Below are 16,179 nucleotides of genomic sequence, written 5' to 3'. Positions count from 1 at the left end.
GAATTCAAAGCCATGGTAGAAAACCAGATAGGCAAAAAGATCAAGGTCATGAGATCAGACAGAGGAGGTGAATACATGTCTTCAGCATTCATGAACTTTTGCAAAAATCACGGCATTCGAAGACAATTCACATGTGCAGATATTCCTCAGCAAAATGCAAGAACTGAAAGGAAGAATGGGACTTTAGCAGACAGTGCTAGAGCAATGCTTAGTGAAAAGCATCTTTTGAATAAGTATTGGGCAGAAGCAATAGCTATAGCTAACTATTTGCTTAATCGGCTTCCTACCGAACTGATACAAGGTATGACTCCTTATGAAGCATTCACTAGACACAAGCCACGCATTGGGCATCTCTGCATATTTGGTTGCATAGCATATGCCCACATACATGATGATCATCGCAAAAAATTAGATGCAAAGTCACGCAAATGCATCATAGTTGGCTATAGTGAAGAAAGCAAAGCATACAAATTGTATGATCCCATCAACCGCAAAGTCATTATCTCTAGAGATGTAACCTTTGATGAGGAATCAGAAGGGAAAACCTCACCTACACAGGAGATAGAAGCATCAACTTCACAGTCATCTATAGAACAGGTTGATGAAGAAGAGTAAGAATTGCCAGCAACACCACAAGCAGAGCCATAGCAGCTCAGACGGTCCACTAGGAAAAGTAGACCTCCAACCAGATTGACATATGCTCACAAAGGCAAAGCAATTCAGGTGGAAACCACCAACTATGCTCTTATGACTACCATCATGGCTACAGAAGAGCCAGTGTACTTTGACGATGCAGTAGACAAGCCAGAATGGCAAACTGCTATGAATGAAGAAATGGATGCTTTGTATAAGAATAACACTTGGGAATCATGCGACCTTCCACCAAGAAAGAAGGCCATAGCAAACAAATGGGTATACAAAGTAAAGTATAATCCAAATGGCAGTATTCAAAGATACAAAACCAGATTAGTTGCAAAAGGATTTGCACAACAATATGGTCAAGACTATGATGCGACTTATGCTCCAGTAGCAAAGATGGATTCCATATGGTTCTTGATATCACTAGCGACACTCAGCAAATGGAATGTGTATCAGCTCGATGTCAAGAATGCATTTCTCAATGGTTATCTAGACGAGGAAGTCTACATGTAACAACCAACAGGTTATGTTGAACCACGAAAGAAGAACAAGGTTTGCCATCTCAAGAAAAGTCTCTACGGCTTAAAGCAAGCACCCAGAAGTTGGTACAATAGAATTGACAAGTATTTTGCTAATTTGGGATACATGAAGTCCAATGCAGATCATACTCTCTACTACAAAGTTCAAGGGGAAGACATTACTATTGCACTTTTGTACGTAGATGATCTGATTGTGACAGGAAGCAAGGATAGCTTCATCAGAAAACTAAAAGAAGACTTATCTACAGAGTTCGACATGAAAGATCTTGGACTTATTATGCACTATTGTCTTGGAATTGAATTCTGGAGAGATTTAGATAGCACATTTATGAGTCAGCTCAAGTATCTTGACAGTCTCCTGAAGAAGTTTCATATGGCAGATTGCAAGATTGCAGCCACTCCCATGGAATAGAGTTTGAAACTTACTAAAGATTCAGGAAAGCCTACAGTCAATGACAGATACTACATGCAACTCATCGGATCTCTTATATATCTAACAATCACATAGCCAGATATTTGTTATGCAGTAAGCTCACTAGCACAATTTATGGCAAATCCAAAACAGTCTCATTGGAATGCAGCCAAAAGAGTCTTGAGATACATCAAAGGTACAAGACAGTTTGGGATAGAATACAGAGGAAGTCATCCACGGTTGCATGGATACTGTGACAGTGACTATGCTGGAGATCATGAGACCAACAGATCGACACAGGGAGATGCATTTTTCCTTGGTCAAGGTGCTATATCATGGTTGTCAAAAACAAACAACCAACTGTTTCTGTCTTCGACTGAAGTAGAATATAGGGCACTCACTACAGGTGCATGTGAGGCTATATCGCTCAGAAGACTATTATCAAAAACAGATTACTTTGATGAGTCAAAGCCAACAACAATATACTGTGATAATCTATCGGCTCAAGCATTGACCAAAAATCCAGTATATCACTCTAGGACAAAACACATTGATGTCAGAGAGCACTTCATCAGAGAAAGAGTGTTACTTGGTGACATCACACTGCAGCATTGTGATAGCAAAGAAAATGTTGCTAACATCTTTACCAAACCACTCGGTAAAGTGCTATTCGAGAAACGCCGACTAGCTCTTGGTTTGATGCAGAGGAAGGACATTCCCATTAAAGGAGTGTGATGGAATGTAATGCTCAGTCCTTCTTCGATTCCCCAGAATCATCATCTTAAGGGAAGGCCTACTTCATGATGTTGATCTTGAGGGAAGGTGTTGAGAGTTCACGATCAACATCATGTGATCATGTGTGCATAGCACCATCACGTGATCATATGTGCATAGCACTAACCTTATAGAGTGCTATAAAGGAAAGGTTTAGATCCCCTAACCCTAACCCTAAAAGGGTTTGTATATATTCTATTTTTTCAACTAAATCTAGTGTACAGTTAGTCATTTGTGGTGTGCTCTCTAGTTGTGCCCTCTCTCCTCATCTCCACTCTTCTCCTCTCCCCTCTTCATATTTTGTCACTCTATCCACCCTTGCATCGATGTGATGCTTTTGTAGTGAAACCACTTTGTGGAGAATAGTCAAGATCACGACTCTTTTTTGGTGCTCATGGACCTTATAGCTTCTTTCCAAACACCTTTGACCAAAAAATATACCTCTAGAGAAGAAACAAGTGAGGGAGATGCAAACACGTAAGCAAATAAGCACACCTTCCTATAGAGCAACTTGTGGGAGTAACTCCACTCAGAATCAAAGTAGCACAAAAGAAATTGTGGCAGACACCTTCCTCCCTAAACAAAGAATGTGAAGCATACAATTAAAGACTGAGAGATTTCAAGAGACAGACATTGTTCATTTTTTTATTCATTCAAATTTTGCCAAAAATATATTGGCAAGCTTGTACTTGGAGTGCTTGAAGCACTTGAATATAGCACTAAAACTCTTGTGCTTTTTGGTGCTATGTTCATGCTTTCACCCAAAAATGAGCATAAAATCAAGAGAGCTCAAACTTCATCAATGAAATTTATCGATACAGTTGTAATAGAGTTGAACTCATTCAAGTGAAATGCTACATAGCCATGCCTAACATCTTCAATTAAACAAATGCTTCATGAGAAATAGCTTGTTGGAAATTGATGGTTTTTCATATAACGTATTCAGTGCCTTCATCAAATCCTTTGTTGTCTTTTGATCAACAACATTGAAAGCCATTAATGCTACTAGGCACAATCATATGGTTCCTAGTGCCTTCTATCAAGAACCTCCCATGCTTCACCTATCATACTCCCATGCTTCTTGCTATCCCACCTAATGGGAAGAAAGATCCTTCTAATACATATAATTGTCAAACTACATCTTCCAATGTTGGTAGTGAATATCTCAACAATGCATATTAAAATATTTGTCCAATACTTTTGATTTAAAAAAAATTGTTCATGCTCTTCTTTTGAGACATCGATTGACGAGCATCCTATATCAAGCCTACATGCAAAAGGCACTTTCTTTCTCTTTACCTATAGATGTGACCTTCCCCTTCTTCACAATTACATCGCATTTTTTAGTTGCCATGGATTCCAATAGTTCCTATTCCAAGGATAGCAAGGAGAATTCTGAGGAAAGCAAGGAGGATCCCAAGCCCACTTGGGATCCCATTATCTACCATGAGCCCGAATCAAAGGATAATGAAAGCATCCCTCCCTCACATCCTAAGCAGACATGGGAATTTGCGAGGAATTTGCATGCTCAACTTGGCCAAGCAAAGATCAGTAGGAGGATCCCTCGAAAGAAGAGCATGATTATGATAACACATTTGAAGAGCTTGAATATGCTAGCACCTTTGAGGAAGATAGCAAGCAATGACAAGGATGATGATGACAATGACTATGACGGTTAGAATAGCACTCTTTTCACTCGATCAGAAACTCTTCCTTGCTTTATGTATTTCTAGAATTTCGAGTTGAAGGTTTTTCCTTTTTTGTTCTCTCTACATAGCTCTCCAGGAGAGATTTTGTAAACCTTTTCCATGGGGATTTCTCATGTTTAGTATATATATTGTCTCTTTATCTACATAAAAAAAGTCTAACATTCCTACTTTAACTTTTCTGCATGCATAGAAAAAATAAGCACACTAATAAATTTGACATTTTATGCTTGACATTGTTAAAGTAAAAAGAACCATAAGGTAGCTCAAAAATTTGCTAAACAATTTATGCAACATTGTCATATAAACATACTTTTCTACTTCTCCTAGGGTTTGCCAATTGAAACTTGTCTCTTCAACTTGATGGGAGGCTTTTTTTTTCCTCAAAGGCCCTCATGGACTTTGCTTCCTTTGCCTTGTCAAGTGTATCTATGTTTGCATGCTGTTTAGCTACTTCTTTATATCCATGTACTTCTTCCTTCTCTGCACGGTCTTGTTCTTTAGGGAGCAAAGCCTTTTCTTCATTTTTCTCTTTTGCAATAGCCTCCATAGTTGTTATAAGAGCTACCAAATACCCTTCAACATCCATATGCTAAGATGAGAGTGACAATTGAGGATGGAAAATTGATAATTTGAGGCATGTCTCCACAACCATACCCCAAGCCATCTATGAGACAACAAGCAATAGATTTAATTTCTACCTTAATGACTCTAAACAAAAAATAAAGTATTAAAATGAAAAAAAGGCATGTTGTGTGATAAGAATAGTAGCCACAAATGATGTGCCAACAAGATGAAGCACATTGAAATTCTCGGGGGGTTCACTAAAAATATATAACCATAGCATGTTGGGGTTCAACAATACGGATTTTCAAAATGGTACTATTCACAGTATGTTTACATACAAAAGGAGTTTATTTCTTCATAATGAGAAAAAAATCACATTTTATAGTGTAATTTATTCTGAAAAACTATGTGTATGTAGGGGATTTTTAAATTACCCCTTGAACATACATGTTATGGGTAATTCCTATATAGTGACCCCACCTACCCCGAGTCAAAATCACTATAAAAAATAACGTACATGAAAATGAAAAACTGGCACATAGCATTATAGGAGTAGTGACTACATATAATGTGCCAACAACACGAAGCACATTGACCCACTACAATAGGGGGATGATGAAGATGCTTGCATGAAAATGAGAAAACAAAGAAGACATACAAACTTAAATGTATCACTAGAAAAGAGACAACAAATAAGGTATATATAGTACCTTGCCAATGGAATGCTTCGGTCATGCTAGTGTGCTAAGGATTTGATGAATAGGCTTGAAAATAGATCTCACATCCAATGTCATGTGGGACCCTACCTTAAGTATGCAAGATGATGGCACAAATGAGTAATCTCCCAAATCCAACCCAATAAAGGCCATATCATTGCATCAGTACTGTGATTTAGGTATGTCTCATCCGATCAAGGTATTTGATCCACATGACATGCCACCTAGAACACTAGAGCGTAAGGGAAATGCCACATGGTATCATTCTATTGCTCCAAATACCTCGATCAAGGTATTGCTACCTGTTGCAAATGACTTAAGTCCTTTATATCTCCAAGACTCCCTTGTATTGCAATCTACCCATAGTGGTACAAAAGTGGGCAACCTTATCTTGCCAACACCCAATGAGGGGTTTATATGGTGCAACCACAAGGATATAAGGATGATGCACACATCACATGTATTTGTAGGTTTTGAAAAGTGTTGTATGGCCTAAAGTAGGCACCCAAAGCATGGTATGACAAGATTGGGAAATATTTTGTCACTATTGAATTTCAATTTTCCATTCCAAAGATTTCACTTTATACGAAAACAAATATTCAAGAGGGATTGTGCGTGTAGTCATCTATGTTGATGACTTGATTGCCATAGGTGACAATGATGCAGACATCACTGATGTGGAGCTACTTTTGAACTAGAAATTTGAGATGCTTTTTTGGGAGAGCTATGTTACTTCTTGGGAATTGAGATTATTAGATTTCCTAGGGGAATATGGCTAGTGCAGGTAGAGTATGGATTTGATATCTTGTCCAAGTATTGGATAACAAGCCATAAGCCTATTTCTCTTCCATTAGAGTGGAATGTGAAGCTCAATGTAGGGATATGTGAGCTTCTTGATGACCTTACTATATATAGATGCATAGTAGGTATTTTGATTTACATGGATAATGTCTAATTTACATAACCATCACTAGACTAATTTACATGACTATCACCAGACTCGATTTTAGATATTGTGTGGGGTGTGTTAGAACAAATAGATGTATATGGATGCCAAGGTCACATGGGATGGTGTGCTTAGAGGCTGTTGTAATTGTGTGTGGTGTGATCAGAGTAATCATAGGGAGGCCAATTAATTGAGTGATCAGTGGATCTCACTCCATGGCTTATGGATCTAATGTACCTACCACATGGTAGTTAACTATATATGTATCCTCTCATGAAGAAACAATTTCTCTCCTTGGATTCAAACTTGTGTGCATCATTGTCACTATATTCCTTGAGTTTGTATTAGAGCCACCTTGAGCTCCTAGTTCCCATACACAAGATTCCCTAGGTGTTCCATTGTTTTCTCCATGCTTCCTTCCTCATGCCTCATTCTACCTCGATTTTTCAAAGCCAATCTTGCCACATCCAACCACTAGATCATGTTGTGCTTTAAACTCTAAGTTCGCCATGTCTGGGTGCAGCCTCTCATCGTACAGATTTGAAAATATCATTGTTGATTTGTTGTGCCATGTGATTCTTTATTTCTACTTCAAGCTCAAAATTATGCCTCTGTGAGTAGCATTTCTATCAATGCTTTATGCTCCAAGGAAGAAACCTCAAGGGAAACCTACTATTACAAGCTCCTCCGAAATTAAGCCCAAAATTGGGACATCTAATCGATTGAAATTTAAGACTTTCAAGTGAAAGCATGGGTGACACATTGAGTTTTTGAGTGCAGTTCATCTAGAGGACTTAACCTACTACTCAAGCTATCTTTCCATCACAAAATTCCCCTCGATGTAGCTCTCTCTCAGCTCAATTTTAGGCTGTAGTTGCTAAATCCTTAGTTTGGGAATAGCCTTCAAAACGTGGTCAAAGTTTGTTTTTCTAAGTCAAGTGACCAGTCAAAACTCTTATGTTATATGTGTTTCAGTTCTCTGAATTTTCATTTCAATGATTGCTTAACATTTGCCCATCAATCTAGCCATCTTTTACAACTCTATGCTCTCAGAATTGGTTTGACCAAAGTTGACTTCATGTTTGACTTGGCATAATGCCTAGTTCTCAATTGTGTACTAGTGTGGTTTGAGCAAAGAAAACCAAGGAGGAAAATCCCAAGGAAGAGAAGCCTATTTAGAGGCCCAAGTACAAGGTGATAAGAAAAACTCTTCCAAAAAGATTGTGGGAAAAGCCTACTCATTATTTTTATGGAAAACAAATGGGATTCTCTGAGTTCTTAGCTAACAATCTTCATTTGTATGATGAGGGAGATTTCTTTGTTAACAAAAGGGAAGATTGATTCTTTCAAGATTTGTATTGAGACATAGAGGCTGCCTTGAGTTAAGGTAAGACCCTCCCTAATGGATAATGATAAAAGGATGGATAAGTTTCAAGGGGATGGTTTCCATACATGGCAAACCAAAGTGAAGTTTGTGCTTATGAAAATGGGGATTTGGGTAGTAGCAAATGGAAAAGAGAAAAAGCCTAGTACAAGAGACCAAGAATTGCCATGGTTAGTAAAGGATGAAAAGGCATTGGCCATTATTGCCCTAGGTCTTAGTGACTCATACATTCATCACATTGATGGTTGTAAAACATCTTTTGAGTCATGGTCACATTTGAAGAATGTGTTTGGTGCACAAGGTAGATGCTCCAAGTACAGCCTACTCTCACTAAGTCCTTTGTCTTGCCACTAAAAGGAGAATCACTATCATCACACCTCAATTCTATGAAAAGCTTACTTACCCAATTGGCAAGTATCAAGGTAAACATTGATGAAGATATAGTCATTGCAGTTCTTTTGAAGATTCTTCTAGATGAAAACTATGGTCATGTCATTACTACTTTGACTACTCTACGTACTACCAACCTTGTTGAGGTGAAAGCAACTCTCCTAGTAGAGGAAATGAAAGTCAAAGCACAAAAGGGAGGACATAAGATCATCAAAGAAGATGAGGTACTATTCACACTAAAAGTAAATTCAAAGGAAAATATTACTACAAGAGGACTCCATCAACTATCATTACTTGTGGCTTATGTGGTAAAAACAACCACACAGAGGAGGATTGATACATCAAGAAAAAGACTAGAGCTATGTTCATGGAAGAGCACAATGGTGATGCAAATGCAGAAGAGAAAACCTTAGCTTGTGAGTAGGCATTTGAGCCATGATGTATCTAATGAGAATCTAGGATCTATCACTCTTTTGGATGGGGACCTATTTGTATCCATAGAGGGAACCTAGTTGAATCAATCCATTGAATATCCATTTTGGGGGGGATGTTAGAACAAATAGATTTACATGGATTTTAAGGTCGCATGGCATGGTGTGCCTAGAAGTGTGCTAGAGTGTAGGACAATGTGGTGTGAAGGTGTGTGAGCACCTATGGTAGGTGCGATTGATGACTTGGCATGTAGTTATGTCAAGTTATTGTGATTGTGTGTGGTGTGATCAGAGTGATCATAGAAAGGCCAATTGATTGAGTGATCAGTGGATTTGACTCCATGGATTGTGGATCTGATGCACCTACCTCATGCTAGTCGCCTACATATGTATCCTCTCATGAATACACAATTGCTCTCTTTGGATTCAAACTTGTGTGCATCATTGTCACAATGTTCCTTCACAATGGTGAGCCAATTTATGTAGGCATCAAGGAAGCCACTTTTGATGCATATAGGTGCAGATTATCCACATAATTTGTGTTATGGGCTAGTTTATGACGCTAGGAGCCTAGTTGAGCCTACATGGGTACATAGATGCTGGCTGGACTAGTAGTATCTTAGATAGGAGATAGACTAAGAGGTTTCATGTTTTCCCTTAAGAATGTTGTAGTCAGTTGGTGTGACAAGAATTGAGCAATAGCTTCCTTGTCAAGCACAGAGGCTAAATACATGGGTGCAACTATGGATGCATGTGAGGTTGCTTCGTTTTTCCAAGCTACTTGTAGATATGGGCTAGTTAGAACATGGATTATTGCAACAAGATTAGCAACAATATGCTTGCTAATAACCCCGTCTATCACGCTAGAACAAAGCACATTGAAAAACATTATCACTTTGAGAGGGAGAAGATTCTAGCAAGTGAGGTTGACATTGTGTACATCAACACTGAGGATCGGGTTGTTGAAGCTTTAAGAAAGGCATTTAGTACGAAGAAGCTTTGCAAACTCAAAAGATTGCTTGGTGTTATAGAGATGGATTTGAGCTTAAGGGGGAGTATTGACATATCAAGCTCAACCCTTGGTTTAACCCTTAGGAGATTATCATTTATATCATTGACATGATTGGTTGTAGTTGTGGCTTAGCTTTATGGTTAGTTTGGGTTCACACTAGCTAGACCATACTATATTCTAGGTTTAAAGACATAGTGTATACTCCTAGCTCTTTTTATTGTTGTTTTTTGCTATTTTCACGTAAGTGAAGGTAGGATTTAACATCCACACCTGGTGTCTTCCCCTCTTGTGTATGTTGTGAAGATGTTGCAAGCAAGTCTCCTCCCTCTCTCTTGCATTTTAAAAATAGTCTATGCTTGAGAAGGCAATGTACTTTGACTGCATGTCAACCCCTTTATTTTCTATATCAAGTTTTGACACATGTGTTTGCCTATTTAATGTAGAGATATGACACAGTAGAGCTTCTCTTGTTTCTTCTTGAAGCCAATGGTGAACTTCAATATTTTCAAAATCTTGCTCACAACTTCCAATTTTCTCAAACTTCTCATCTTCCAATCTCTGAATGTGGGCTTGCATAATGCTATTCCTCATTTGTAACAAGCAATGTACTTCACATGTTTGCAACCTCATTTTGTTGAAGAGATGTTGCAACACAACTTAAAGCTTCTTGCAATAACCAAGAAAATTTTCAATCTCTAACATAGCCATACATACTCTTAAAGACATGTTGCAATAAATCCAATCTTCCATCAGCCTAAATGTTAAGGTGCTTCTTCCCTTATGATGAAAGTTGATACCATTTGTTTTCACAAAGGTTCATCATAATCACATACTTAGAATCCACAACAAAGTGCGATTCAAACTTTTGTGGTTTGATTTGAATGTCTTGTTATGGTTTCATGGGTATAGTTAGAATGGGAAGAAGGATTTATTGAATTCTATAAATATATTTATGCATTGTATACATCTCACAATATAAAATAGCCTCATACAATATCAACCTTCAAATTTTTATATACATTTTGTATGCATTGTATGCATCTTGATCTATTTTAGAAACATCTCACCAGGAACTAAGCATCACAATATAAAATAGCCTCATATAATATCAACCTTCAAAAAAATTTGTGACCAATATCCAAAGTAATACAAAAGTTGTTCTTCTAGACTAAAAATATATGAGTTTTCTTTTTGATGAACATGTAGTTGCCTTCTAAGTTAATCTCTTTGTTTCTTAAATCTAATCATTATAAAACCACCATAAGCTCAAAATGTAGTTGAATTGTTATAGGGCCCTATATTTGACTTCAAATAATATTAAGGTTCATCTTTCATAGTAGGCATAATTTAACATTAAATCACCTATGATAAGTTTACACAACATTGTAAATACAACTCATCTTAACAAGGGGTAGAATTCTTTTCAACAATATCTCTAAGGCTTGTTTTACGTATTGAAAGTGTGTTTTGAAATGCAAAGATAAAAAAGTTTCAAGAAAGTGTTACATTGTGTAGATAACCATTTCAATTTGACCTAAATGAATAACTTTTGTCATTACACATTTGTTACTAGAAAAAAAAATCTAGCTCCACTTAGTTGACATCAAAAAGTCTTTTACATAATCTAATAAGGTTTACTCTCAAGTCAAGAATTGAATACTTTTTGCATAATGATTAATCTTTCGAAACAATAAGCTTCTCAGTAAAGTCCCACAACTCCTTTGCAAGTTTTGAATCACATGCCATAGCACTTGGCTTACCCTCTTTACAATCATCATAGAATTTCCCATTGACATTATTGATGGATGGGTGTAGGGCCAAGAGACATTGAGTAGCTGCACCCTGTGCAAGGATTAGACATAATATGTTCTCTCTCTCTCTCTCTCTCTCTCTCTCTCTCTCTAACATGTATAATTCTTCACAAAATAAACTATTGTTGCAAATATGCATGTATCTCTTCACTAATCAAATACATTAATTGAAATGCCACAAAAAAATGACATAAAATAGTATAAATCTTGATTCTATAATGAACAAAGATCACATTCTTCCAACGTGTTTTTGCTATGATGCTAACCTGAGGAATAGACTTCCCAGCGAGTGGAACAACAATAGTCTCTATCAACCCTGTAAAGTTGCTCATTTGGATCAACATATTGCAGACATCAATGATCATTATTATTACAAAATGCAAAGTAGTAACTAGATTTTTTCACATGAAAGACCTTGCAAATAATATCACTTTAAATTGGTGAAATCACAAGTGCACACACATACACACACACACACACACACACACACACATCTATAAGAGGTAAATTTAATCTAGATGAATAATTAGCTTGAAAATAAATGACATTTTCACCTCAAGGAAAGCAAGGTAGATACTTATAATATAGTATAACTAAATGAGAATCTGGTTTTGCTAAACTACTCAAGGATGTTTTATAGGATTTCCATATTTAAATCATCAATTTGTGCTTTAAAAAACTAATTTTGCTCAATTGCAAGTATAATACATTTATGATTTTCTTTGTATACATGACTTTCCTTTCCCATTGGCTTATCTTTCCAAAAAATAGCATAAACTAACATCACCAAATCAACAAAGGATCTTCAATGATAGACTTACTCAAAAAAGATGTACTATTTCTAGTCAAATTTGTTTTAAAGATGCCTGGATGTAGTGCATTAGCAACCAAATTTACTCCTTCTTCCTGTGAATACAAGTAGATCATAAAGAGGTTAACGACGTGAGTAGAGCGTTCAACAAGCCATCATGTCTTATACAAGCACCAATAACAATTGTGCATAGCATGACCCTTGCACCCCCACACCAAACACACACAATGCATACGTGTGTACACTATATGTCAAGTTGAGGTGTGACCTCTAGGGAGACACAAAGGCACTAAGGAACATGTATAACAGCGACTTCAACATTATAATGTGTTCATGATAGCGATACCTCGAAGCGTCTTGCAAGCTCCTTTGCATGTAAAATGTTTGCAAGTTTTGATTGCCCATAGGCACGCTCAGGTGAATAGCTGCACGATCGAAGTAAGACACTATGACTTTCTTACTTGGTAAAAAAATAATGGCACTTCATCATGCACAAATCAAAGGGAAAGTGTTCTAGTGGTTGAGGTGGATGAGTGATGAGACCGAGGTCAAAGATTCAATCCACGAGCTAGATTCCCGGCAATATTTGTTTGTGTGCGCGCTCATTTCAAAGTTCAAGTCTATGCCAGTAAATTTAAAGAAAAAACAAGCTCGTAGTTACCTGAACTCATCGTTCAACTTGTTGAAGCGAATGCCTCCAGGATATGTGAACAGCTTATGTCCCATGGATGACACATTCACTATCCTTCCTTGGATGCCTGTTTCCTTGGCAGTGCTCTTCATCTTGTCCAGTAGAAGATTCGTCAACAGGAAGTGGCCTGCAGACGTCCAAAATCAAATCATTCATCTCTCTCTCATTGTAATGCCCATCTCTGTCCAAGATCACAATGAAACTTACCCACATGGTTTGTTGCGAACTGCGATTCAATGCCATCTACCGAAAGCGCAAATGGGCAAGCCATGATACCTGCGTTGTTGCTGTTGTCGTGAAGCATCCAGAGTAAGTTTCTGTTCTATGAGCGAGATTGAAGTTGAGGAAACGGACATCAGATGAAACCCGGAAGAAGACAAGAGGCTTACACTAAGATGTTGAGAGGCAAATTCATGGCGAGGAATCGCCCACAAAAGTTGCGAACCGAATGAATAGAGCTGAGGTCGAGTTCTAAAACGTGCAGACGCGCACCATTGCCGATCTCCTTGAGGATGTTCTCTTTGACCTTCTCTCCTGCAGCAACATTCCTCACGGCCAGCACAACCTGCGCCCCGCGTAATGCCAGGACCCGAGCAGTCTCGATCCCGATTCCGCTAGATGCACCTGGAGTGAAATTTTCAGAAACAAGCATTCAACAACCACTTCGATCATGCAATTCTGTGAAAATGTAGCGCGAAACGGTGGCCATAAACAGCAATTACACCGAGTGATGAGTTTACCAGTAACGATGGCAGTGAGGTCGGAGGCATCGATGCCGTTAGTAACTTGCTCAGCAGTGGACGAGGAGCCGAATGGAGGTGAAGTAGAGGAGGATGATTTGCAAAATAAGCTCATGGTTTTCTCTGTGATAACGCTTTTGGAAGCTGTCGTTAACACTAGAAGAAAACACTCAAGATTTCGTTGTTTTTCATTGCGTTTCCTTTTGGGTTTTATATTGTCCTTGTGTTATCTCCTAGAATTGTTTCCCAAGGCATTGCTTCATTGTGCAACGTCATGCATGACTTCCATTGAGACATTTTTCTTTGACATCGTCAAGTCCTCAATTGTTGGCCTTTAAAGGGTTTCACACCTATCCAACCATGTGGTTATCCAATTGAAAGATTTCATATGGTTCACGAAACGTCTCCAAAAAACAAAAATGTAACTATTTCTCCCTCAATTGTTGGCCTTTAAAGAGTTTCATACCTATCCAACCATGTGGTTATCCAATTGAAAGATTTCATATGGTTCACGGAACGTCTCCAAAAAACAAAAATGTAATGATTTCTCCCTCAATTGTTGGCCTTTAAAGAGTTTCACACCTATCCAACCATGTGGTTATCCAATTGAAAGATTTCATATGGTTCACAGAACGTCTCCAAAAAACAAAAATGTAATGATTTCTCCCTCAATTGTTGGCCTTTAAAGAGTTTCACACCTATCCAACCATGTGGTTATCCAATTGAAAGATTTCATATCGTTCATAGAACGAGACGACGTTGAAGCTGTTCACACATCACCAAAGGTGCCCAAGTAGAGCCCAATGTGTGGGCACCCAAAAATAGTCCTGCTAGCATAGAATGGGTACACACAAGCTACCCATGGTAGCTTTTAGAAAATGAGTGCCCACACATGGGCACCCCCTTTACACACCACCAAACAATGGTTTTTAAAATTTTAAAAATATGTGAGACCTTGAAAAGTGTGGTGATTGGTAGATGGAAAGGGTGCCCATTGCTACCCAACCATGGGCTCTTGGTTCCCACAGGGAGTACTTTTGTTCAAACCTTTCTTCCCTACTTCCTATTCCCCCCTCCACCTTGAAGCATACAAAGCTTTGAATAAAAGTTACTTTTATGCATGGTTCCCCTAAAGTGGCATAAATGTTGTTTTACTGCTCAGCAATCAATTAAGCTCATTCATGATTTACATTCTATTGGTTGTAATTTTGAGTGCATGTGAGAATCCAATACATATGCTAACCTATCACCATGTGGTTGCATTAAGAAAAAAACTTAAGGTTTTGGATGATGTTGAGCAATAACATTCATGTAATTGATTTCGTACAATCATTAGGAGTGTTGGAATATTAACACTAGTCTTGTATTTTAAAAAGCCATTTTTGTGGCTATTTGACATGTTTGTAGAAATTCTAACACTTTACGATTTCAAATAATATCCTTTAATGGATTTGTACCTAGCACAAATATGTAGTTGAAAAAAAATGTTGAGAAAAAAGATATTTTAAAACTCCTTTTCGAGAGTCATCTTTGGGTGTCAATTGTACAGCTTTGAATCTTGGAAAACGTAAGATTTTCATAACGCCAAAATTTACTCAAAAGTAGAATTAAAGAATACAAGACTAAATTTCAACAAATATGTGAAAATATACTATATTTTTTGGCCATATTGATTTTGGGAATGTGCTTATGAAGAACATTGAACAGCTTGGATAGGAGTATCCAATTCATCACCATAACTCATGGTAGTTAAATCCTTATGCCATACACTAGATATCCAGAAAAAAACCATGCTAGTAGTTCCAAAGTAGCCAAACTTTGAAGATAATGGTGTGTGGGGGGGTGAGATCTAAAGCAAGAAGAATAAACCATTCTCTCTCTCTCTCTCTCTCTCTCTCTCTCTCTCTCTCTCTCTCTCTCTCTCTCTCTCTCTCTCTCTCTCTCTCTCTCTCTCTCTCTCTCTCTCTCTCTCTCTCTCTCTCTCTCTCTCTCTCTCTCTCTCTCTCTCTCTCTCTCTCTCTCTCTCTCTCTCTCTCTGTTAGATTAGAAAAGAATCCTAGATGAATGGATTTGGAAAAACTTTTCAGTAGAAAAGTTAAATGCTTAATCAAGTTTTCAAAACTTGAGAAGATATTTGCCATTTCCATTCTTTTCTTCAACCATCACCGCTCACTTTCCACCATCCAAAAAAACAAAGTTAGTAAAACCAACTTAGCACTAATGGGAAGTTAAGCTTCAACATGGTGATGAACTTGTTATTATTGTCCAAAGAAAGAAAGAGATAAATAACATGTCGCATCATGACATCTCCAATGAGAGATTGCACCACAAGATAGGTCCAAGAATGGTTGAGAGAACCTAGGCAACTCTTCACATCATGTCATATCCTATTAAATATTACACCACAAGAGAGGTCGACCCAAGCTAGTCTTGTAATACTTGAGTGGAGCCCTCAATGATGCTAGCTAGCTTTGAAATCAAATGCTAAAACAATCCCATTTCTTGAGATCATTAGGCAAAGATACAAAACTTTTAGCAACTACTTTGATCAATGGTTTGCATAAGTTTTGTATTTCACAAGATCATCTTAGTTATGCTTCTATTCAAGAG

General features: G+C 37.7%; 1 protein-coding gene across 1 annotated transcript; it reads right to left on the bottom strand.

Moving 5' to 3' along the window:
* Positions 1-11,161: 11,161 nt before the first annotated feature.
* On the bottom strand, positions 11,162-13,846 carry LOC147903878 (short-chain dehydrogenase TIC 32, chloroplastic-like). Its single transcript, XM_087401862.1, has 8 exons — positions 13,570-13,846; positions 13,219-13,453; positions 13,037-13,116; positions 12,800-12,956; positions 12,485-12,563; positions 12,149-12,233; positions 11,594-11,643; positions 11,162-11,358 (listed from the first exon to the last, which is right to left on the bottom strand). The coding sequence occupies exons 1-8, from the start codon at positions 13,682-13,684 to the stop codon at positions 11,191-11,193; spliced, it is 969 nt and encodes a 322-aa protein (XP_087257988.1). The 5' UTR covers positions 13,685-13,846; the 3' UTR covers positions 11,162-11,190.
* Positions 13,847-16,179: the final 2,333 nt, after the last annotated feature.

Source organism: Dipteris shenzhenensis, chromosome 3, assembly GCF_047967505.1.
Source record: "Dipteris shenzhenensis isolate YYH24624 ecotype China chromosome 3, Dip_SZ_1.0, whole genome shotgun sequence".
NCBI lineage: Eukaryota > Viridiplantae > Streptophyta > Polypodiopsida > Gleicheniales > Dipteridaceae > Dipteris > Dipteris shenzhenensis.
The sequence above is the reverse complement of the archived record's forward strand: the minus strand, read 5'-3'. Positions and strand labels throughout refer to the sequence as shown.

Excerpts from the sequence above, each read along its gene's own strand:
- LOC147903878 (XM_087401862.1), bottom strand. The coding sequence starts at position 13,684 with ATGAGCTTATTTTGCAAATCATCCTCCTCTACTTCACCTCCATTCGGC. Across the intron at positions 13,117-13,218 it reads TTGCCTCTCAACATCTTAGT|CAACAACGCAGGTATCATGG; the intron begins GTAAGCCTCTTG and ends TCACGACAACAG. Across the intron at positions 12,957-13,036 it reads GTTCGCAACAAACCATGTGG|GCCACTTCCTGTTGACGAAT; the intron begins GTAAGTTTCATT and ends GGACGTCTGCAG.